At 32.5% G+C, this 24,080-nt stretch overlaps 2 protein-coding genes and 1 long non-coding RNA gene across 5 annotated transcripts; 1 reads left to right on the forward strand and 2 right to left on the reverse strand.

Annotated features, from left to right (window-relative positions):
• LOC18606082 (vinorine synthase) lies at positions 1,583-3,172 on the reverse strand. Its single transcript, XM_018117265.1, has one exon. It carries the CDS (start codon positions 3,160-3,162, stop codon positions 1,828-1,830), a length of 1,335 nt encoding a protein of 444 aa, XP_017972754.1. The 5' UTR covers positions 3,163-3,172; the 3' UTR covers positions 1,583-1,827.
• Positions 5,758-8,030, reverse strand: LOC18606083. The gene is made up of 2 exons (XR_001926881.1): positions 7,930-8,030; positions 5,758-6,238 (listed from the first exon to the last, which is right to left on the reverse strand). It is a non-coding gene; the product is annotated as an uncharacterized LOC18606083 (long non-coding RNA).
• Positions 18,672-23,643, forward strand: LOC18606084 (protein NRT1/ PTR FAMILY 7.3). Of its 3 annotated transcripts, none has more exons than XM_018117949.1 (5): positions 18,672-18,813; positions 19,191-19,308; positions 21,404-21,621; positions 21,767-22,329; positions 22,424-23,643. In XM_018117949.1, the coding sequence occupies exons 1-5, from the start codon at positions 18,787-18,789 to the stop codon at positions 23,292-23,294; spliced, it is 1,797 nt and encodes a 598-aa protein (XP_017973438.1). In that variant the 5' UTR covers positions 18,672-18,786; the 3' UTR covers positions 23,295-23,643. The 3 variants fall into 3 exon arrangements, with proteins under 3 accessions (XP_017973438.1, XP_007039561.2, XP_017973439.1); XM_007039499.2 differs by having other exon boundaries at positions 19,194-19,308; XM_018117950.1 differs by having other exon boundaries at positions 18,672-18,801; positions 19,194-19,308.

Genomic DNA, 24,080 nt, shown 5'->3' on the forward strand with positions numbered 1-24,080 from the left:
TATTAGCTCACAAAAATGATGTCACCTTATTAGTGAGGTAAAATTAAAAATTGTTAAAGATTTAAAATTAAATATTAAAAGTTTGTTATTGATTAATTGAACAAAATATAAATTATTTTCATTTTTCTCTCCAAAATCTCTTTCACCATTTTTAGGTTTTTTTTCTTGTTTAGGAGAGAGAAATTGCTAAAACTTAAGAGAGATTGAGGAATTTGGTAAGGGATTTCGAGTTTTTGTTGAAAGAATAGGAATTTAAATCAAAACACCACATATCTTTGAAACACAAAGAGAGAAATTGTTGAAACCTTAAGAGAGATTGAAGAATTTGGTACATGAATTTTGGATTTTTGTTGAAATAATAGGAATTCAAATGTAGAAATTACTTAAAAAATATATTACGAAAGTCAAAAGGTAAAAATTAACTTGAAATCTTTAATTATCTTATTGCTCTTGAAATTGTATAATTTTGCCAAACTTAATTTTGATGAAAAGAAGAAAAAGAGAAGAAAACGATGAAATTGGAGAAAGATAAGAAAGGAGAACAAGAAAAGAAGAGTTTGAGAGAGAAATTTTTTTATTATTTTTTATGTATTTTTCTTCATTAATGAAGTGGTAACATTGGATGAGCTGATTGTGTACGGAAGTTATACACTGTTAATACATCAAATATAAATTCAAAATTTATTTATGATAAACTAAAAAACAATACATTTACCATATTAATCATTGAAAAATGTCTTTTTAAGTAAAAAAATACAAGATCATATAAACACAAGAAATGTTCATGAGTCGGGGGTTTGAACCAAGCCTTTGGAGCCTCAGAGCATGAGAGATAAGTTCAGGTCCTCGTGAACCTGATAATCAATTATGAAAATAATAAAAACCATTTCAATAATATTAAATAAAATTGTGTTATTTATTTAAATAATAATAATTTTCAAGTCGACCACAACCAACACACAGCTTAAAATTTTTAACACAAGATCACTTAAAACAACTCGACCCTTGAACAATATTCTCAAACCAAACTAAGGTAACAAGACCAGGCCTCCAAGGTTATAAGTGTTGAAAAGGCTCAACATCGTGGGGAAGATGTGGCGGAGAATTCAACAGACGTTTATAATACGAAAAGAAAGTAATATTACAGAATGAGGCTCATCGATAATACAAGAAAGAAGAAACTTCTTCCTTTCTTGGTTGTAGTTATGACATTAATGGGACCTCATATGCACATTAATTCCATGCAAATTTCTTTGTTTTGGTCAGGATATACGTATGATTCAGTCCAAGCCTTTTTTTTTTGTCCCTGTTATTTGACCAATGGCAGCTGATATGTCACATTATCAAGATCTATTTGTTTGTTTTTCTTGATCACCACAAAATAAAAGAAATTTGTTTATTGATTCAGCTTAGAACGTACAGTGAAAGTGGTCTGTTGATTCCTAGAGAACAAAGAATATTTCCATGAGAGTTTTCTTCTTTAATTTTTATAAGGTGTAGAAATTTTGCAGAAGACAAACAAATAAAACAGGAGGGGGGAGGGGGGGTCAAACATTAATAATGCTGATAATAAACAGTGTAACCAAGGAGGAATCGCTAGGAATTTTATTCTCAAATTTTCATTTTATAATTCTTTGTATCTTTCAGCTCCTCAAAGAGAAAGACCTAAATCTTATTCTCTCCAACATTGCATTGCTTTAAAATCATAAGTAAATTACCTTCAACAAAACACATAATCAAATCAAATCATTGTAAAAGGAAAAAAAAAAAAAAGAGACAGAATCACACACAGAGCAACGGTAAATTTGCATAGCAAAAAGCATGAAATCAAGCATAAATGCTGGGGTTGGGAGTAGCATATTTCAGGAGCTCTTCATTTTGTTCAAATAAGGCCATTTCTTCTTCATCCAAAGTCAAGAGAGCTTCAATTCCATCTCGAGATCTTGTGTCGGCCAGAGCAATTGTGTTGCTCACCAATTTGTTTATACTGACATGCCATAGCGGCTTTCCCCACCCAAAATCGGTGTCATATAAGGGGAACTTGCACCAACTTGAACACTTGTAAACGGTCATTTCTCTGTTGTTCCTGAAGAATTCTCCTCTCTCCTTCAAGGCCCCCATGATTGCCAAAGGAGCCGCTTCGCCTCTGAACATATTAGCCTTGGTGTTGTTGAATTCGATGAAGGATTTTCTCATCTGAATCACAAGTTCAGGTAGCTCCAAGTCTTTCTCTTCATGTGCAAGCACCATAAATGGCCATATAAAGTTCCCAATAGCAGTTTCGGGTAACGGTGGAGACATCCTTTTGCGCAAATTGACAGCTTGAAACAATGCCGTTGGCCCGAATGACCCTGTTTTTTGTTTCTTACAAGCCACGGCGCATTTCCATAACAGTGCCAACACCACCTCCACCCGAGAGGGGTGGCTTGGCATCTCGTTTTGAAATTCCTGATCGACTTTAGCCTTCAATTCCGCAATCTTTGATGCACTAAACACAAATCTCCTCAGCACAAACTTTTCAGCAGCAATATTCAGAGATGCAGACATGGCAGATAGTTCATCTCTAGGTGCCAAAAATTTTTCTCCGATGAGGTCAGGGGTCACGGGGTCACTTAGTCCGCGACAAACCGCTGTCCAGCTTTGGAGGAGAGTAAGCAGTGCTGATACATCAGCGAGCTTGTGAGTGAGGGAGAGACTAATCGCCACACCACCGCAAGTAAAGCTAGTTAACTGAACGATAAACATGGCACCATTGGACAATTCCATGGTTTTGGTATCTGTAGTAGGTAAGAAATGGTCCATTAGATTAAACTCAGGTTGGTTGAGGAACTCAGATAATTGGATGTTGACTTTGGCTTCGGCGAAGAAAGCACCCTCGTCGTTACAATCAATGGTAGCAGCGTCCTGAAGACGTCCGCCCAGCGGGTAGAAGAGCGAGAGCGTCTTGGAAATCGATTCCTGAAGGAGCTGGGATTTCTCGGAGAAGTCATCACCTATGGAATCCATGGTGTTGCTAGAAGGGTAGAAGAAGGTCATGTTGCCATGGACGGCAGGGGAGAGTTGATCCAGAAGAGATAGCTTGAAGGTTTTCAAGTCGGAAGGAGTTGGGGTGGAAGGTTTGATGGTTTGCCTGGAAACGATTTCAGACTTGATTTCGATCATTTTTCCTTCGTTTTTTTGTCTCTCGTCTATGCTCTTTGATCTTGGGTCAAAGTGACACTCATTCCCTGCCTCGTTATATAGATGTAGGAAAATTTTCTTTAACTTCGGATATAGATTTTCTGCTCGAGCAAGTGAATCCTGTTTCCTTGCATACCTAGCAATAAAGAAATAATAAATCCAAAAAAAAAAAAACAAAAAACAAAAGAATAGTACTTAATTAGTACATAACAGGAAAAAGTCCAAGGTTTTGGGAGCTCTGATTGGACCGTTGAAGTTTTCTCCTCTAATACTACTTAGTAAACTCAACTAACCCTTTAATTTATTCTGTTCAAATTGTTTCCGCCGGTGTGAATAAACAATGTTCGTTGTTTTTGATTGCTTGAAATTGAACTCGATCCCCCATCTCGATTTCGATGTATTAAGCTGATCTGCTCCTTGTTGATAATCATTAAAAAAACCCCACGATAAGACAGAAAATAATAATATTACATAAAATTTCAAGGTCAAATAGTTTTACGTTGTTGATTGGTGATTAAATATTCTTTAAAAATTAATATACTATCACTTACGTATGCAGTAACTATATTCATATTAACATAACTCAATTTTTAAATTAAAATTTTCACTTTCTAAACAATCAATAAAAAAGAAAAATTATATAACTTTTGTCTCGTTGAATTCATTTATATATATAATAACTTTCAATATGTGTTGCGTTTAGATTTGTTAGATTTATTATTATAACAAGGATAAATCAAGATATGTGAATGGTAAAGAGAGTTAAGTGTAAATCAAGTTTGACTAACCAACAAAGTAAACAGCCTAGTAGTTTGTGAACACAACTTCCTTACTAAATTTGGTGAGACTAAGGTCGTATTATTTGGATCTCGCTTGGCTTGAAGAAATTCATGAGGAACCTACCTAATTTTTCCTTCGAAAAAAGCTTGACCCTTTGCAGTTTGATTGTCAATATATATAATATATATTGTTCATATCTCTTTCAATTCCTATCAATGGTTTTAATTTGAATGTTTACCGGTATTTAAAAATTGATTATTTCGTTCTTGAGTTCTTTCTTCTTCTTTTTTCTTTTAATATATGCCAGTCTATAGCCTATTCTCTTAAGCAATTGACTTGTTATAATGTATCTGATCTTGGACTTATAAACTGAACCATGGAGAGGAAACTATCACGGCGATCTTTCTTCTCGTGTTCATCCATTGAAAATTTTGCAAAGGAGGCTGCCACCGTTGAACATCTGTGTTTTCTTGAAGTTTTGTATAATGACCTTAGGCAGCATGAGATTAATTGCACGAAATTTGTGAACCCCAATAAACCCCCAAATTTGTGTGTGCTAATTGTAAATTACAATTATAATTCAACAGCCTCTGCATAACTCAATGTAATTGAGAAGAACAGGAGGATCTTGACCCACAAGCTTTGCAGCCTTGAAATCAATGGTCCAATCAAAGTAATAGCCAGCTTTGGGCTTTGGTCCAATCAATTCTGTATTTTTTTTTTCCAGTTTTTGGTTACAACTTTCAACTGCAGAGTCTTGCTCAAATTTCCCAAAACTAAACTTCCAAAAGGAAGAAAAAAATGAAAAGTTAAGACAATGGGAAAATAATCGCCAGAGGAGTAGTGCTGTCAAAAATGAGAACATAAAGAAATGTTCAACAGAGACATGTTGCTAGGATTGTGACATGGAGAATTGATCCAGATGTTATCTGTTGCCTAATTGATAACAATATGCTCAACCTTGGTGGGTGATAGATAGTGATGATGCAAATAGCAAAAAGCAGAGATGGATAGTGGCCTCTTTACTAGGGAGAAAGACAAGAAGAGAAACCAATAATTCACCGGATCTGACCTAAATTCCTCATTCATACTTGATAAGCGAATGACTCAGTCGGTAGATAACTAGTGCAGCAGAGCAAACGAGAACAACGTTTTCGAGCAATGATTGGGTTAAAATATCTCACTACCTATAAACACTAGAGATAAACAGAAAGCCTAATGCCTCATGATATGCAAGTGCTAATGTCACAGAATCATTTATAAATCTAATCTGATGAGATATGCAGCTTCTATATTTATAAAGATACACTAACATGAGATAGATAAGATACTGCACATAAAAAAATTTTGGTCCCAATCAACTAAGTGCCCGCTAGGGCTCGATCAAGATGTCAATAGATTTTAGGACCAAAAAAAATAATATAAAACAAAAACAGAGGAAACTGGTGCATCAAGTGTCAGGATGAAAACAGCTGGTACCTTAGAAGACCATCAGATTCACAACTAGTGGAATCTGCTTAGTTTGAACACATCCTTTACATATGTCCAACTGTTTTTGCAAAAAGCACACCTAGGATAAAGCTAGAGCTACCAGGTAATGCTAGCAATCAAGAGGGAAAAACAGACATACTGCAAGGACCAATGCTACCGAAGTAAAGGAATCTGGTCAGCTCAATTGCTTAAATGAAACAAAGAGCATAAAATCTTAACTCTAAGAGCAAATTCAGGAACATACTGCATCTTGCAAGACCAATTGACACCTGTTCAATGCAAAGAACAAGCAAGAAGAATGAACCAAGAGACTGGAAAAGTACATAAATTCTGTCAAGTAAAGAAAATACATCTTTCACTTTGATCACAACATGGTCTGTACAGAAATATGTTCCCTTATTTACACTGCCATAGAGAGAATCACATGCAAAATAACCCAACATAAGGAGCAAAATCACACAACAGAAAGTTCTACAAAACATCTAATGCCACTGTAACAAAATTTTCCATTACAATTTTATTCATCGCTAATCCACATGGTTCCCAACAACTGGAGGCACTTCAGCATCAGGAGACTGTGCATAGGATATAGAAATCAGTTCAGACCTATATTTTTCAGCTCCATCAGCATTTGCCACTGCAACCCCATTTGCACTGTCTATATTTTTAGATGCATGATCAACAGTATCTGGCACAGAATAAGATATTGCGATAAGTAACTCGCGGGCTAGCTCCTGAGAAACCTTGTCAGAAGATACTTTACTATCCATATAATGTCAATCTTCTCCTGCAATTGAAAACCCACATTTAATCTGATTCTTATTAAAGAATAAGGAAATTCCAGAAGTTAACAAACAGGATGCTGCAGAGATGAAAGAATAATGCACCACTAAATAGACTCCTGCCATTTGAGGTATCATGTTGGCCATTTAGTTAAATATATATATATAAGACATGTTTCATATATTGACCCTACATAACGTTGCCAGCAAAAACAATTAATTTGGAGTTAGCACAGCATATGCAACAACTGCATATGTGATGCTTGCATTGTTCAGGCTGAGAGGTGAACCAGAAGGTCCTATAGCGGTTGTGTATTACTGTCATTTCTTTCTCCCATCATCATCGTATTCCCCAGAGCTAGTGGCTTATCTATTCACGGTATAATTGATTTGGATACCAAACAAAAGTATATTATATATGATCAGCAAAAACACTAAATTTGGAGTTAGGACAGCATAAGCAACAACTGCATATGTGATGCTTGCATTGTTCAGGCTGAGAGGCGGATCAGGTCCTATAGTGTTTGTGCACAACTGTCATTTCTTGCTCCCATCATCATCCTAATCCCCAGAGCTAGTGGCTTATCTATTCACATTATAATTGATTTGGATACCAAGCAACAGCATATTATATATGAATTTTTTTAGACAAAATTTTCATTTCGACACTTCATTCCAACCTAGGACATCTTTGTAATTCAAACAACTAGAACAACCTTTACATAATCATTCTACATTTGCTAGCTAGCATTTCATATATGACTCGAAAGAAGACCTGTAGAAGACCTAAAAGCCTCATTAACTCTTGACTTCATAGTTCAAAATGCCTATTAGTGTGCTATATCTCACTAATAGAATCATCATGCAGAATCATATGTTTCACACAAACACCAAAACATTGGTCACAGAGTCTATTATAGCACTAAGTAAGGTATCATCAGATAACAAGTTCAGCTACACACAATTCATTATCAAGGTGTCAATAGAGCGTGTATACAAAGGAACTAGGATAACCAGAATTTCTAAAATTTGTAAGCATGAAATTTCAAAACCAAAAAATAAAAAACAAAAAAATCATGGCATGGCAAGGAAAATAAAGGAATTTTCAGGAGAAGACATTCCAAGAGTCACATGCTAAAAGCTTTTCCTCAAAGCAAATAACAGAATCTAAACCTAAAATTACAGTCAACATATTTCCCAACAGACATAAATTTCAATATATCATGTTATACAAACTAAAACTTGAAAACAACAGGTCAAAGAGCAATTTATTGATAAAAAGAACATGGGTTCAAATTCCTGGAAATACCCATATTTGTAATCCCATTAAGTTCTCAATTTTTCAGTCAGTCAGGAAAACCCGCCCTCCTCACTCCCCTTCAAAAAAGAAACGGCTCTTTCATTTTTCAATCCCATAGCAGAAAAATTATTATTTTATTTAAACTTTTTCATGGATCGGAGAAAAAACAATCAAACATAGAGGTTCATGGAATTTAAAAAGAAGAAAAAAAGCCCCTTTTCCGCCGATTCCTAGGGGTTTCCGATGAACCAAACGGGCAGAAACAGATAAGGTGAACAGGGAACACTAATCCTTGGATCAGCCAATAGAAAAAATTAAAAAAAATTAAAAAAGAAAATCAGAAATGAAATTATGTAAAGGGTGTAAATCGTAAAGCAGGAATCGCAAAAATCGCACCTTTTTTGTCTGTAAAAATGGATAATTTGACCGTGCACTGGACAAGTCCTTCAATTTCTGGTTTTAAATAAATAAGAAGCTTTTAATCTACTCTTTTTTCGTAAAATTACACTTATACCCACATAGGATCAATATATTTACTTCTTAATTATTCACGGAATATAGATATTTTATTATTTTGTGCTACCAGTCCGCAACAAACGGTCTTTTTATTCGAAAGTTACCGCAACTAGCCGTCTAACACAGTTCATTAATTATATTTTTGACATATTACTTAAAAAGTTTTTGAATTATTTAAAAGAACTTTTAAAAACTCTTTTTTTTATTGTATTCAGTCCAATTTTAATATTTTTATTTTAATTTAAATAAATTTTTATAATTAACAATTAATTACTTATTATTAGTTAAAATATCATTTATTATGTTATAACATGTACATGTTATATGTTATATTGACATGATATAATTATATGATTACATAATATTAATAATAATTAATTATAAAAAATTATTTAATTTAAAATAAAAATATAAGATTTGATTGAATATAATAAAAGAATAAAAATTTATTATAAATTTTTAAAAATAATTTAAGAGTTTCTAAAAGCATTATGTTTATATTTTTTATTTTAAAAATAAAAAAAATTAATTTTATATTTTCAATTCAAAGAATTATTATTTTTGCCTAATAGTTATTGTTCTTTTCATAACTGTTTTAACTTTTTTTGTGCATAAGACCTGGATGTTTCGGTTTAATATATTAGACTAGGTGAGCCAAAAAAGTCTTTTGAAATTAACAAACATAACTCTTCCGGAGGAGTTGTACCCAAAAGGCAATTTTACGTCAAATTTGTAAGACAATCGACACCTTTTTTTTTTATCTTTTTAAAAAATATATAGAATTTTCATCACTCACCCTTCCTCTATCAAGACAAGATAGTCATGCACTAATGCAATATAAGGATGATTTTGATTAATACCCTCTTTTCAAAAATTTGACCACCATTGTTGCATCAAATTCGACCACCAATTGCTGTATCTGCAGACTCTTAGCAAGTAATAAACCTTCTCTGATGTCTAATAACTCAATAGTTAAACTATATATAATTTCAATATTTTAACTTTACTTTTTGTCAACTGTGTCTATCCTTATCTCTTTTGGAAGTTTATTGAGTCATATATAATTCTTTGATGTAAAACGTAATTAAAACTCTTTTTTCTCTCTTAATTAACAAATGGATAAGTATCGTCTCGTGCACTTGTGGTCAAATTCCAACGACAATTGCTCTTAATTTTTTAATTAAAATTTACTAACTTAAACATTCAATTGCAACAAGTTTTTTAAAAAGACATTCCCACTATTAAAATTTGTATTTTTAATTTTTTTAGGATAAAATTTTAAATAATTGTTACACCCTCTATCCCTTTTCTTTGTTCATTTTTTATTTTTAAATGTCTTAAAATAATTTTTTTGGACACATAATACTCATTTTTTATACTATATAAATTTATTTTTCATCATTTTTTTTAATTTTGCATATTAAAATTCATCAAACGTACATATTTTAAAAAAAATTCAAATTTTAATAAAATATATCAAAATTAAAATTTTTATCTTAATTTACCTAAGTAAAGAGAATATATTTTTTAAATACCAAAATTATAGTAGGGATTTTGAGGTCAGAACCCATGTTAAAGGTCCCACATAGTGTTACTGAACCTAGCCCAAAAACTCTCTCAAAAGTCATGGGTTATTTATTAAGCACTAAGCAAGGGCATCTTTGAAGTTGTTCGGGAACATATTTGTTCTTGATGAAATTGGTTGAAATAAGGAAACATTTTGTAACAATGACTGAAGAATTTTCCAGTTGGTATACATTCCAAATGTTAGGTTGTTTCTTCTGCTCCTTTGATTTAATATTCCGATTGCTACAAATAGGTTTAACATATTCCAATTGACAATATTTGTGAAATCCGAATTCTTTGTTTTCTTGAACACTCCCTCAATTTCTTCTGATTCTTGATGCCAGACAAAGTCTGCATATTCTAGCCAACCAGGAATATATAGATGCCAACAATTTCGTTAATCCCTTCCCATTTAATAACTTTTACCTACAAATAACCAGATATTTTAACTATATATTTATTTCTTATACGTTAAGATTTATAAAAAAAAAATTAACGACAGCTCATTTTGTATAAATATGTAGATTTATCTCAATCCAATGAATAATATCTTTCTTTATCTAATTAACATGATAATGACCAAAAATTTATTAAAGAATAAACATTGTGGATTGTTTATGATTTTTATTAAGAATGTCAATGAGTAGAATACTCGTTAATTTTGAAATACCCAAATTTGAATCTAATTAATAAATAGGGTACTTGAACCTTACTACTATTCGAATATATTTGAAATTTAGTACCTTAGCACAAATCTTTTTCCATACCCACTATTCGATAATTACCTAAACCCATTTATGTAAAAATTTATTACAATGCTCTTTATGGGTATTTAATTACTTGAATCCGAATTCGTACCTATATCTATATATAATAATATATCTATATATAATAATATTTCTCATCCATATCCTATATAATTTACAAGTAATTATATTTCTTATAAATTAAAACAATATACAGAATATATATATATTAAAAGACATTACAAATTAATTAATAATCATAATTTTTTGAATTAATTTAATTAACTATATTGTTTTCTCCTTAATTACATGAAATTAAAAAAATGACTAGATTCCAAAACTATTTTAATCTTAGAACTTCTTTTTAGGAATATATATTATAAGTTTATATAAATAAAGGTATATATATTATAATTAATAATTTTATAAATTATAATTTTTGTAATGTTAACACAAAATAGAAAGTAAATATGTTTATATTCAATGTATATTCACTAAAAGTGTATATATATAATAGTAATTATATTTTTTATAAATTAACACAATATATAGAGTATATATATTAAAAGATATTATAAGTCAATTAATAACCCTAATTTCATGAATTAATTTAATAACTATATGGGCTTGTCCTTAATTACATGAAATTAAAAAAAAATAGTTAAGTTCCAAAATTATTTAATCTCACACTTTCCTTTTAAGTATATATATATTATAATTAATAGTTTTATAAATTATAATTTTTACAAGTTAAAACAAAATAAAAATAAATATGTTTATATTAAAAGTATATATATTAAATATATATAATAATTATTATAGTACTTAAATTAACATAGTATGTAGAGTATATATATTAAAAGACATAATTAGGTTCGACTATTAAGTGCTCAAGAGGTGATACTTAAACTCATCCCAAACTCGATCATAAAATATCATAATCTTTTATAATCGAGTCGGATACCCATATTGCCATCCCTATTTTTCACCAATCCTTTTGTTCATTAAGATGCAAGCTCATTTGCAGGCTTACCACAAACAACCAAACCAACAAATGTTTTCTGGTTTCCAACAAAATCATGGTTTTTGATCCAATACAAACTTAGAAAAAAGGTTGTTCTAGTGGTAACTTAGTCATGTGCCTTGTCCACATTTTAGGCTTACTTTTGCCAATTTCTAGGGATTGATGTGGAGCTTAGTTATAATACAACTTCATTGTGGTTTCTTCATCACCACAATTGAAAGTGGAAGGTGAGCGAAAGTGAAAAGTGAATATATACAAAGAAAACGACGGAGAACAAAGAGAAGAATATATAAATATAGTGCAAAGTTTGATTACTTAAGTCTGTCTTTCTAACTTTTTCTTTGTGGTTGTTGAAATTTTTGTGTTGGCATTTCTTGCTCTTCTTTCCTTTTTCTTTTTCATGACTCTTGTTTCTCTTTTTTCAAGGATTATTTTTCCTTATGATCAATGAAATTTCATTTAATTTTTTTTTTAAAAGTTTGATTAATTTTCTAAGGAAAAAGGTGACAAGAGAAGCCACTCAAATCATGATGGTGATTAGTCACTGGAAAATTAAATTAGATTTGATCGTTTTTGTATAAATGGGAAAGGGATTAAGAAGAATCTTTTTAATAAATTAGATAATAAAGTAAAAAGAATGAAAAGGAAGAAAAAAAGAAAAGTGAAGAGTAATAATTTTTTTGTTTATTTTTTTTATGATGAAGTGGATGGAAAAATTGTGGTACATCTGTTTGGAACTTGAAAAATTAAAAGAAAGAAAAGAAAATTCACATGTTTAGATAAATCAACATAAATCCAATTATTAAAACGATAATGATAAAGCTTACATTTTAAAAAATCGAAAGGATAATGTTTTTGTTATTGTTGTTATACATACACACGTATATCTTGTTTTAATCTATCGTAGATATAGTAATTTTTGAGACAGTTCAATTAGCACTACAACAAATTTGACTTAAGACAACATATTTTTTAAATGTGCTTTTAAAAATATTTTTAATAACACTTTTTTATATTTTTTAGATCTAATTTCATTAAATAAATTTTTACATGCATTATGAATAAAATGTAACAATAAAAATTACATACACTAGTAAAAGTTACACTTTTTTATATTGTTATTAAATTTGAGAAAAGTGAAGTTAAAAGTTTAAATAGCTACACATTTTAAAATTTTATTATAGAAAAAATATGTTGTTTATAAAAGTATGATTAAAATTTAATTTTTTTATAATGTAGCTTTCAAAAAAATATTTTCATTGACATTAATTAAAATTATAAAATAAATAAATATCTAAAAATCGAATGATTCAATAATTTAAAAGTATACAATAAATCGATGGAATTAAATTTCATCAAAATTAATCATACCTCGTGCTGAACTGGCCGACATAAAATATCAAAATGTTGGTTAAGGCCAAAAGCAAGTAGTCATTGACCAGAATCGACCTCATCACAATAGTCTTCTGGTGTCATATCATTACCTAAAGATTTTGCAATCATTAAATTGAATCGTGGAAGAGTCATAAGTATTAATTCTTTTACTATATGATGTGTGACTTTATTTATTTTAGGGTAAAATATTTTCATATTTTTAAGTTTTAATCAAAATTTTAAACAGATTTATTAGTTTTTAAAATAGACATTTAAAAATATAAACAGATGTTGTAAAAAAAACTAAACTATCTTTTTTTTATTAATTTAAAAAATTANTATATTTTTTGAAAAAAAAAGAGCATTGATCAGTGATCCTTTTTTAATTAACAAAAAAAATAAAAATTAATACAACTATATAATAGTAATTTTTAAAATTAATAAAATATAAAATTATCTTTTTAATACTACTACGTTATTTAATAAAATCTCGTACTTTTATTTTGAATCAAATAAACTTTTATTATTAATAATTGACTAATTATCATTAATAATAATATTATTTGTCATTTTATATTATAATATTATGATATTGATGTGGAGGGTGAAAAATGTTACATGATCATGTTATCATGTCAAATTAATATGTCATATTATCATTAATTATGATATGACAGTAATTATGATATTTTAGCATATCACATTAGTGTCACGTGATGTAAAATGATAAATAACATTTTGACTAAATCAATTATTAGTGATAAGGGCTTATATGACTCAAAATAAAAAATATAAAAAATTGTTTAGTTTAAAATAAAAATACAATGACTTGATTGAATATAATAAAAATATAAAAACTTATTTAAATTTTTTTGAATAATTTAAAGACTTTTTTGTATATTATGCCAATTAAATACTAGTTTTGCAATCCCAAACTGTCAAAAACCTGTAAAATGAAACAAAACTTGATTAACTTCTATCCCAACAGAAAGATACAACACATCCAACATTAAAACAGGTTACAAACATTATTAACACCCATTTATCAAGAGAATAGGCATACTTAATTAATAATTAATACAAGGTTTTTTTATTCTTTTTGTCATTTTTTAAAAATAATTTTTAGGGGTGAAGTTCATCATCAGCTGATCCTAGGTGAGGTTGGAGCAGAAGCGTATGTGGTTCAAAGAAGGACAATGAAATTCGAAGATATACAGGGTAGGTGCTATCAGCAAATATTTGATAAATGATGTATATTTGTTTGTAGTACATATGACCTAACAAACAATAGCTCAAACCTCAAGGAGATGCTGTACTTCCATCTCAGTGGCTAAAGTCAAGTCTTTGTCTACCATTAAGAGCTAAATTATTTGTTAATTTAGAGCCAAAATATAATTTTATAAATTAGAGTTCAACTTTGATTGTGTTTCCCTTTATGGTTCAATTAGCTGTACCCAAATGTAGATTTTGCTGATGGAAGGATAGCATGCGCATTTTTAGTGCTCAAAATCCTTTATCTAGTCAAACCTAGCTGCCTGAGTTTCAGTACACTGTACACATAAACAGAGAGCCCCTCCTTCACGAACCAACTGAAAGTTTTAGAAAAGATATGGATATAATCAAGGGAAGGAGACAAGGCTTATAAACTTGTGGTGTTAAATTGAATTCAATGAAATAGGACAGATTGCAAGTATTGGTTCATTAGGTCATTGTTTCTAGTGGCTAAGAAGAAGCATGATTAATCTGAGTAAGGGGTCTTAATATCAATAATTAGTTTCTTTATGATCCCATCATTAGCCAAAATCTGACCTAATTCATCATATATACAATGAAATCAATATTACCCGCAATCCATTGGTAAATCCCTGTTGAGCGAGGTTTATTTTCTCGTAGTTATGATTTCAGTGACATAATCCACCATAATCTGAGAGGAGAGAAAAAGGTTCCTTTGCAATAATTTGACTTGACAGACACAAAATTTGTTTGACAGGTTGATAAGCGAATTTGAAGATTGAAACTGTGTCAGCTAAAAGAGATAGACCTTTCCCTCATGCCTCATGGTGTAAACAGGTGGATGGACAAAATTAAAAAGGAAGCATCAAATGGGAGTTAATTAGAAGGAAAATTGCTTCATGTCTGGGGCACCACACAGCTGCTGCAGCCAACGAAATTTTAGAAATGTGCTTATAAACATGGATTAAATCAGGTCACTGTCTGCCTCAATCAGATGATGATGCATCATCAAATCTCTTATATGAATGGATATTCCCATTAAGTTGGTAATGACGTTGATGTTTTCAGAAAATTAAACAAGTGGAGTCTGACTCTTCGGAAGCGGACTAAATGAGACTCCCCCTATTATTATTTTACTTGTTCTATAAAAGCTGTGAGATGACCATGGCTGTAGCTGATAAGTCACCCTTTCTATATAATAAAAAATTAAAACCACCTTTTAGCTTGGAAAACGTGTGTTTATATAAGAAAATCAAAGTAGGATTGAATGGTTTCGTCATATTGATAAGTTAGTGCATGGTCAGAATACGAGCAATTGCATTTCACTATCAGATTTCGGCCTTGGGGTGTTACTGTGAAATGAACTCTCGCTGTGGTGTTGGGGAATGAAGGAATGAATGTTTTTGATATGGAAAAGTTTCACCTACTAACTTGATTGCCTTTTTTTGCCTACCGTATTGGTGGATTAGTGCTGGAACTTTGTGAACCAAAAAAAAAACACTTTTGTTAAGAGAAATGCCACTACCCCTGCCCTGGACCGTGACAGACTTCTTTGTCATTTACCTCGCTATGCAGTGCTAATGGTGCCCCCACGCTTTTTAAGAAAATGGGTCTCTAAAAGAGTTTGTCTGTTTTCTCTTTTCCTTTTGGCATTGCTTAAGGGACATGTTAGGTCGTGGTTAACAGTTGTTTTCCTAGGAACAACTTCTCTTTTTTCATTTTTTCCCAAAAATAAATTATATGTACCCCCTTTATGAGCAAAAAGTTTCAAGTGATTGGGGAAAAGATTAGCACTTATATTGGGGTTTATGGAATCAGGGAAAACATGGCGGAAGTTGAACATCAAAATCATTATCGTGAGCTGTAAATCTCCATGGGATCGATTGGTGTTCAAAACAAGTTGAGTGGCTCAAATCATAACCATGAGCTGTAATGGAACTTGAGATTGACCAAGAAATCAATTAATGTTGTAGTATTTAGTAAGTTGACTTGAATTAATTCTTTGTCAAAATCTGAAACAAGGAAACAGCTGGTGAGGAAGAGAGTTTAATCCTAGAATTAAAATGTGCCTTAAATCTGAGCATTCTACATTATCTAAAGATGAAATTGAGGAAATCCCAACAAGTAGAAAACTGAATTACATTTTGCTAAAAAGAACATATGCATGTAGATTGCGCTTTGTACAACAATAGACTTTACAACTAAGAACCAAAGGGCAGCTTCTCTCACTTTTTGTCTTTTACAAAAATTTAAGAGAATATTTTTTTTCTTAGCAAAGATCCATCTTCTGTGCAGCCTGAAATAAAAATCTGATTTCATTGGATTTTTCCCAAACTCTGCATCCGGACACATCCTATCAGTAATTTACATTATGCCAAAGCTGTAGTGTTCACTCTCTAGACCCACATATATTTAGCCTATAAAATAGAAAAAGTAAATCAATTGGCAGGATTTGTATGATGTATCAAATTCCAAAGAGAAGAAAGCCAATATGAACAGAACATAAGGTCCTCTAGATACTATTGAGAGATCCTTATTCTTGGTAAAAATTCTAGTTGGTGTTGCATTTTTTTTTTTGGGTGAGGTCTCATTGATCCTCTCCTAATTATTGAGGTATTTAATGCTTAAATTCTGACAGCATACTCAAGCAAAAAAAAGTGGAAGATGATTAATTTGGAATCTTACAACCAAAAAAAAAAAGATGAATTTTAAATGGCTGTAACAGTTTGAAAATTACTTTCTACTAATTTAATAAAATATGTTAATATAGATGAGCTTTCATGCATACTCTACTTTTCATCTTTTCAAAAGAACTTGCCACTCATTTTAATTTTCTTTTTTGAAAAAAAAAATTCTTCGAAGCTAGCTTAATGTGTAGTTTTTTGTATTATTAAAGATGGAGGATGTTTTTCTATGTTAGCAACTAAGGGAAGAATCTTAACTGAAAAACGACATAATCCATGTCTTTTGTTGTTCTTAGTCTTAAGATGGACGTGCATGGGGTAACAGTGGCCAGAAATATTAATGTAGAATCAAATCTATGGAAAGCAGCTTAATTAAGGTCGAGTATGCAATCTAGGATCCTTTGTATTCCTCAATCCATATACAATATATGGTATTTTTTTAGTCAGAAAAATAATTTATTAATAAAACAAGGCACAACAAAAAAAAATCGTACACTACATCTCAACAAATAAACAATTTATCATTAAGTATAAAATATTTTAAATCTATCCACACTAAATTTGATTAAAAAATGGGGAAAAAATTAGTTTCTCTAAAAATATGCACAAACACAACATCTCTCATGATTTTTGTTAACCTATCAATTTATCCCACGATTTTAAATTTAAATTGCACATCCAATAAAAAAAACAAAAATCCAATAGATAGAAGAATTTAGAAATATTATTTACTATTATTTGAGTTGTTTCTTAATTCGATCGTTCTCTCAAAAATATATAAGAAAACAAAAATGGCCACACGAAATCTGGTGGATAATATTTGTAAATTCCTTTATTTTATTTTTTTTGAAAAGATTAAATTCCTTTATTCATCGATCTTCATGGAATAATTCAGGATAAAGAACTCTGTAATAATGCAGTGGAAAAGAATAAACAAGGATTAGTTAAGCAGCATATTAAGGATGTCAGGAGAATGTCTGATTAGCAACTTGAGGGACCAAAGTCTTAAAAGAAGTTGTATTATTAGCATATAATTCAACAAAATATATTTCACTTTAAGGGAGGCATCAAATTTTTGCATGTCCTTGTTCCCACTCAGGAGAGAAACTACAATAGCTGGGGCATGATTTTGGGAATCGTATCCTTCATAATAATTGAGTGGCAAAGATAAAAAGAAAGCTGTCTCGATGCACACAAAAACATGTGACTAATAATTAATTCACTGATTCCAACTTAGAAAACATATATGGATTGTTACCTTGTGGAGAGTCCACTTCCTATTCCTAAGGATGAGGCTAAACCTATAGCTACTTTATACTTTAGAAAACCTCATGTTTACACGGATAAACGCTTGAAAAAATTTTCACCAACTACTTATTCTTCATATGGGATTTAACCTAAAGTTTCTGCTTAATTTGGAGATGAATTTACATATGATTGTGAAATTAAACTAAAATAATTGAGATTAAGATAATGATGATAATCAAAATGAGGCATGAATTTAAGCATATATAATGATTTGTATGAGAGGGGATGGTTTGGACAAGAGAAACCGATTTTCTTTTTTTCCTTCTAATTTTGGAGTTGGAAAAATGTGTATCAAGTTGAGAATAAGCTGTCAAGCCAGAGAGTTTTTCCATAAGTGCATCAACCCAAAGCACTCAAAATTCTTGGGAAACCATTTGGGGTAACTGTCTCAAATCTGTCAATATCAAATAAAACCCAATGATAAACACATCATGGATATTGGGAGAGGGACCCAAAAACCCCTATATTCTTCATCAATCTGAAATATTGCAGCAACATGATATCTTAACCACCCATCCCCAGAAGAAGAAAACAAATTTACCTTCACATCACTGTCTGAGTCCAAACATGTTGCATCTTATAATAGTTTTTCTGATGATTTGGCCATGTGGGCGTCCCCTCTTTGTCCATACAAATCTCCACCGTTCGTATCACCTTCCCACCCTCTATTTATTCACCCTCCCCTCCACGTTCTTCTCCCAAGCTCCCCTACTCATCTCCTCTTCTGTCTTCTTCACAGCCTTCCCCTGCTCTCACCTTCTGCATTACACCATAAATTTTCTCTTTTTCTCAAGAAACATCAATGGCTTGCTTAGAGGTGTGTAAGGAGGTCAGTAAGGGGCTAAGGGCTCCTTTTTTCTTCTCTATACTACTAAAATCATTGAGCTGTTTCCTCAACTTATCTTACTATATATATATATTTTTCTCAACCATCATTGTTCCATTGCCTTCTAAGGAAGAAATTTTCAAGTTTTCCTTCTCTTCTTTCTCTTTTTCTTTTCTTTTTTCTATGTTCTTCATCTTTTGCTAGGTATAAGATAAGCAACAAAATAAAGAAAAGCATTTACTAGTCTGATGCAAAGCAATGATGGATGCATTCATGCAATGTTAATATGACTATCCTTTTCCTGTGATTCTTGAATATTGATACTATGATAATGGATATGATTTATTTACTCCACCTTTTCTTTACAAAAAACAAAAAAGCAGGGGAAGGTGAAAGAGGATCAAGGAGCATGCACTCAAGATGGAACTATCGATTGGCATGGCCGCCCTGCAATCAGAGCGAAATCAGGACAATGGACTGCTGGAATTATCATTCTCTGTAAGCTCCCCAAATTTTCACCACTAAATAAATAGATAATTCAATGATGAACATCGTTCATTAGACTTCATTTAAATCCTTCTAAGTCACCATAATTTTCAAATTTCTCCCACATTAGTTTCTTACTTTCTTTCTTTCTTATACCCTTTTTCCCATTCTTTTCTTTAATGATAACAACAAGGCTGAACCACTTTCCAAAGATCTTTCACTGCTTTTGATCTCACTTGGATACATGGGTCCAATATATCCATACTGGGGCAAATCTCCATCTTAATTATTCTATCTTTTTGCTTACTCCCAACGCACTAAAAGAATATACATCAAGTTTACAAAGTTTTCCTTATCATACCCTTCAAACCATGTGTTAAAACATTACCAAATATGTATATAATTCACCGCTGGAAGGGATATGAGAAAGAGGAAGTATCTGTGACAGAGCTTCTTTAGGATAAGCTATCAAAAAGGGATGGAGAGAAGTGAGAGAGGGAGGCGGAGTTTTCCTTCTCAGTTTCCAGAAAGGGGGAAAAAGACAATAGGAATGAAGAAACGTGTAAGGTTTGGAACTGAAAATCCAAAAACAAGTGTTTAAGCTGGGTTGCATGTTCCCATGGAGCAAAAAGGGGGTTAGCAGGTTGCTTTGGGTTTTGCCACTTTTTGCTCAATTCCCTCGACTAAACGACATGCCCAACGGAAAACAAAGCCATTGAGAGAGGGCATGCAGTTAAGGCAAAGACAAGCCGGACACGTAACCAACCCTCCTGTTTTGCATGACGTGGGTTCTTGCCACGTGTCCCCTGTCAATAATAACATACAAAATTAGGGAAAAAAAAAGTTTTCCAATTTCCACACGGTTGAACCTCTAATGCCGACAAAAAGAGAAAAAAAAAATCATAATTAGGTGTAAAGAATTAGAAAAGAAAAATACAACTTATTAAGTATTAGCTAGGGTAGGCAATTAATATGCTAGCGCTCGAATAACTTTTGGCCTCCTAATTACTTTAATCTTAATCTTTCAATTTATTGATGTCGAATGCATGTGTTAAAGTCAAGTAATTAGACATTAATTAGAGCTTATTCATGCAATTAAACTCTTACTAGAATCTTTTCATGCGAATAATTACATAGTGGACTTTACTCATACAAAAAATCAAACGTGAAATGAACACATATATATTAGTTCAGGTTTATATTTCATAAATTGTTAATAAATAAATTCTATATATTATCATTAGATGAAATATTATTATTTTGATAATAATAAAATTATAATTTTTAAAAAAATTATTTGAAAAGACGTGTAAACTTTTATTTTTTATATATTTATGAAGCGACTAAGTGATAAAATAAAATCGTATACACTAACATCACATTAAATATGAAACCGAACTATAATACCTACAGCAAAAGGCATGCCCTTTTCTTAACCATGTTGCCTATTGATTATATTAGGTTAATGACTTGACAAATTAGTTGAAATAATACTAGTGGAAGAACCAATTAAGAAAGAGACCTAACCATATATATAAAGAATGAACATGGACACGTTGCCAGTAGCTATTGCTCTTTCTTGTTTTTCTTTCTTTGGTTTCATGGAATAAATATTTTACTTTAGCTCAGATTTGATTTTTGGAGCCAGATAGCAGTCAACATGCTCCTAATTAGTGTACTTTTCAAGTTGCTAAATTTGTGATATCAATGCACATGAATGGTGAAAATTATATCAAACAAGGTCCGATCCAACCCTTACAAGACCATGATATTCAAGAATGATTTTTACAGAAGAGAGGGATGAGTTCACCAATTTGCACATGCAAAGAAAACGATAGATTCTGGCGGTGAGATGTGACTATTATTGAATGCTAGAAGAGTATTTGAAAGCAACCTTTAGAAGATTCCTACGGTTTTAGGCTTCCTTCCTTAACCTAACTAGGAATCCCTGGGGAACCTTCCTCATGATCTTGATGTGAAACCCTCTCACTCTCTCACGTCTACCAGTATTATCTTAGTACCTTGTAAAATATCAAGGTTTTTTTTTTTTTTTTGGTGACGAATGTCTCGTTAATGTTTTTTTTTTTTTTTCAATGAATTTAACCAGTGAACCAAGGTCTGGCAACCCTAGCTTTCTTCGGGGTCGGCGTGAACTTGGTGCTTTTCCTGACAAGAGTGTTAGGGCAAAACAATGCTGATGCTGCCAACAATGTTAGCAAATGGACTGGAACTGTATACATCTTTTCCCTGGTTGGTGCTTTCCTCAGTGATTCCTACTGGGGAAGATACAAAACCTGCGCCATCTTTCAAGTCATCTTTGTTATTGTAAGCAACTCATCTCTCAACCTTTCATCATTTCTATTCAAGGGCTGCATAAACTTAAAAGAGTAGAAAACAGAGTAAAATCATTTGGTCATTACCTTGCAACTGCATTCTAATTGTGTATACCTACATTTGTCTCGAATGGCAGGGTTTGGTTTCGCTATCGCTATCATCATACCTTTTCTTGGTCAGACCAAGAGGCTGCGGTAATCAAGAAACTCCATGTGGTTCACATTCGGGCTTGGAGATTACGCTATTTTACCTCTCCATTTACCTAGTTGCACTAGGAAATGGAGGTTATCAGCCTAACATTGCTACATTTGGGGCTGATCAGTTTGATGAAGAAGACCCCGAGGAAGGGCACTCCAAGGTGGCCTTTTTTAGCTACTTCTACCTAGCTTTGAACCTGGGCTCCCTTTTCTCCAACACTATTTTAGGGTATTTTGAGGATGAAGGGATGTGGGCACTTGGATTCTGGGTGTCCGCAGGCTCTGCCCTTGCAGCACTTGGTTTGTTTCTGGCAGGAACAACCAGGTACAGGCACTTCAAGCCCAGCGGAAATCCTCTCCCCAGGTTCTGTCAAGTCATTGTAGCTGCAACAAAGAAATGCAGCATTGATTTGCCACCAGACGCAGACGACTTGTATGATGTGGATGGAAATGATTCTTCCATGAATGGCAACAGAAAGATTCTCCACACCAATGAATTCAAGTAAAATTTAAAACATAATCCAATTTTGGAAATAAACCAATTGCAAGATTATATAGATTATACATAATGCTAATTATTAATTAATCTTGTGTAGGTTCCTGGACAGAGCAGCGTACATAAGCACAAGGGATGTTGATGACCAAAAGAAGGGCATTTACAGCCCATGGCGTCTCTGCCCTGTTACACAAGTAGAAGAAGTCAAATGCATACTAAGACTACTCCCAATTTGGCTCTGCACCATAATTTACTCGGTTGTCTTCACACAAATGGCCTCCCTCTTCGTTGAGCAAGGTGCTGCAATGACAACTACCATCTCAAACTTCCGGATCCCTCCAGCAAGCATGTCCAGCTTTGACATTCTCAGTGTGGCAATTTTCATATTTCTTTACCGGCGAGTTCTCGATCCACTGGTGGGAAGGATAAGAAAGAAGGATTCCAGGGGACTTACCGAACTCCAAAGGATGGGCATTGGCCTTGTTATAGCAATATTGGCAATGGTTTCAGCTGGAATTGTGGAATGTTACAGACTAAAGTATGCCAGCAGAGACTGCACGCATTGCGAAGGCTCAAGCTCCTTAAGCATCTTTTGGCAAGTCCCCCAATACGCATTTATAGGAGCATCTGAAGTTTTTATGTATGTTGGCCAGCTGGAGTTCTTCAATGCACAAACGCCAGATGGGCTGAAAAGCTTTGGCAGTGCCCTTTGCATGACATCGATCTCGCTAGGGAACTATGTTAGTAGCTTGCTTGTGACCATGGTGATGAAGATCTCAACCGAAGATCACATGCCAGGATGGATCCCAGGCAATCTCAACAAAGGTCACCTAGATAGGTTTTACTTCCTCTTAGCTGGCCTAACAACAATTGACTTGGTTGTCTATATAGCATGTGCCACTTGGTACAAGTGTATCAAGCTGGAAGGAAAAACTGCAGAAAACGATAAGCAAGGTAGCTTTAAAGTGTGATGTATATCTCATGCTAAAACGCAGAATAACAGTATATTTTAAAACAATAATGAGGGACTGGGTACAGGGATAGTCACCATCACTTTGTTGAGAGTTTTGTCTAAAGAAAAGTGGCTATTCTGAGAGAGAAACCGTTTTTCCTCTCAACTCTCTTAAATTCCCATCACTTAACACAGTTTTTCTGTCCTAGATGTTGAGTCAGAGAGCACATCAAGGCGGGCATTAAATTATGTGCTCCAAGGCTGTTCAGTTCTTACTGGATAATTGTATTTCTTAGTAAATTGCAGTATGTTCTCTGCAGAAGAGAGCTACTCTCTTGGACATCAATAAAAGTGCCCGTCTCCATCTACATATAACTTCTATCAAACGCTTTTAAAACCTACATCGTTTGACATCAATTAACACTAACAAATTAATTACCAGGAAAGTTTTGTATGATAAACAAATGAAGAGCAATTAATGCTCACAAAAGCTTGGTTATAGAAATTATGCTGGATGTCAGCACAGAAAACATTGGCAGCAAGTGCATCCACAGTTGAGTTTCAATCGTAAATTGTGACCCAATGAAGGCAGCAGTATGTACAGTTCAATTGGGTTTTCCTACCTCGGAAGAATGTCCTGATACGAAGCCCTAGCACAAAGATGCAGAGTCATGGGAGGCAGAGTTCCACTTCCAAGGTTACTTTCTCTATTAGGATACCTTCAAGTAGTTCAGACATCCAACAGAAATACGGGAAATAAGTTGTTCTGGCTTTCGTGGAACTGGAGCAGGGAAGTGCTATTTTA

The sequence above is a fragment of the Theobroma cacao genome, chromosome 3 (genome assembly GCF_000208745.1).
Source record: "Theobroma cacao cultivar B97-61/B2 chromosome 3, Criollo_cocoa_genome_V2, whole genome shotgun sequence".
Lineage (NCBI taxonomy): Eukaryota > Viridiplantae > Streptophyta > Magnoliopsida > Malvales > Malvaceae > Theobroma > Theobroma cacao.

Bases quoted from the DNA above. Each gene is read 5' to 3' on its own strand.
- LOC18606082 (XM_018117265.1), bottom strand. From the start codon at position 3,162: ATGATCGAAATCAAGTCTGAAATCGTTTCCAGGCAAACCATCAAACCT.
- LOC18606084 (XM_018117949.1), top strand. From the start codon at position 18,787: ATGGCTTGCTTAGAGGTGTGTAAGGAG. The intron at 19,309-21,403 runs GTAAGCTCCCCA...GAATTTAACCAG, and splicing joins TGCTGGAATTATCATTCTCT to TGAACCAAGGTCTGGCAACC. The intron at 22,330-22,423 runs GTAAAATTTAAA...AATCTTGTGTAG, and splicing joins CTCCACACCAATGAATTCAA to GTTCCTGGACAGAGCAGCGT.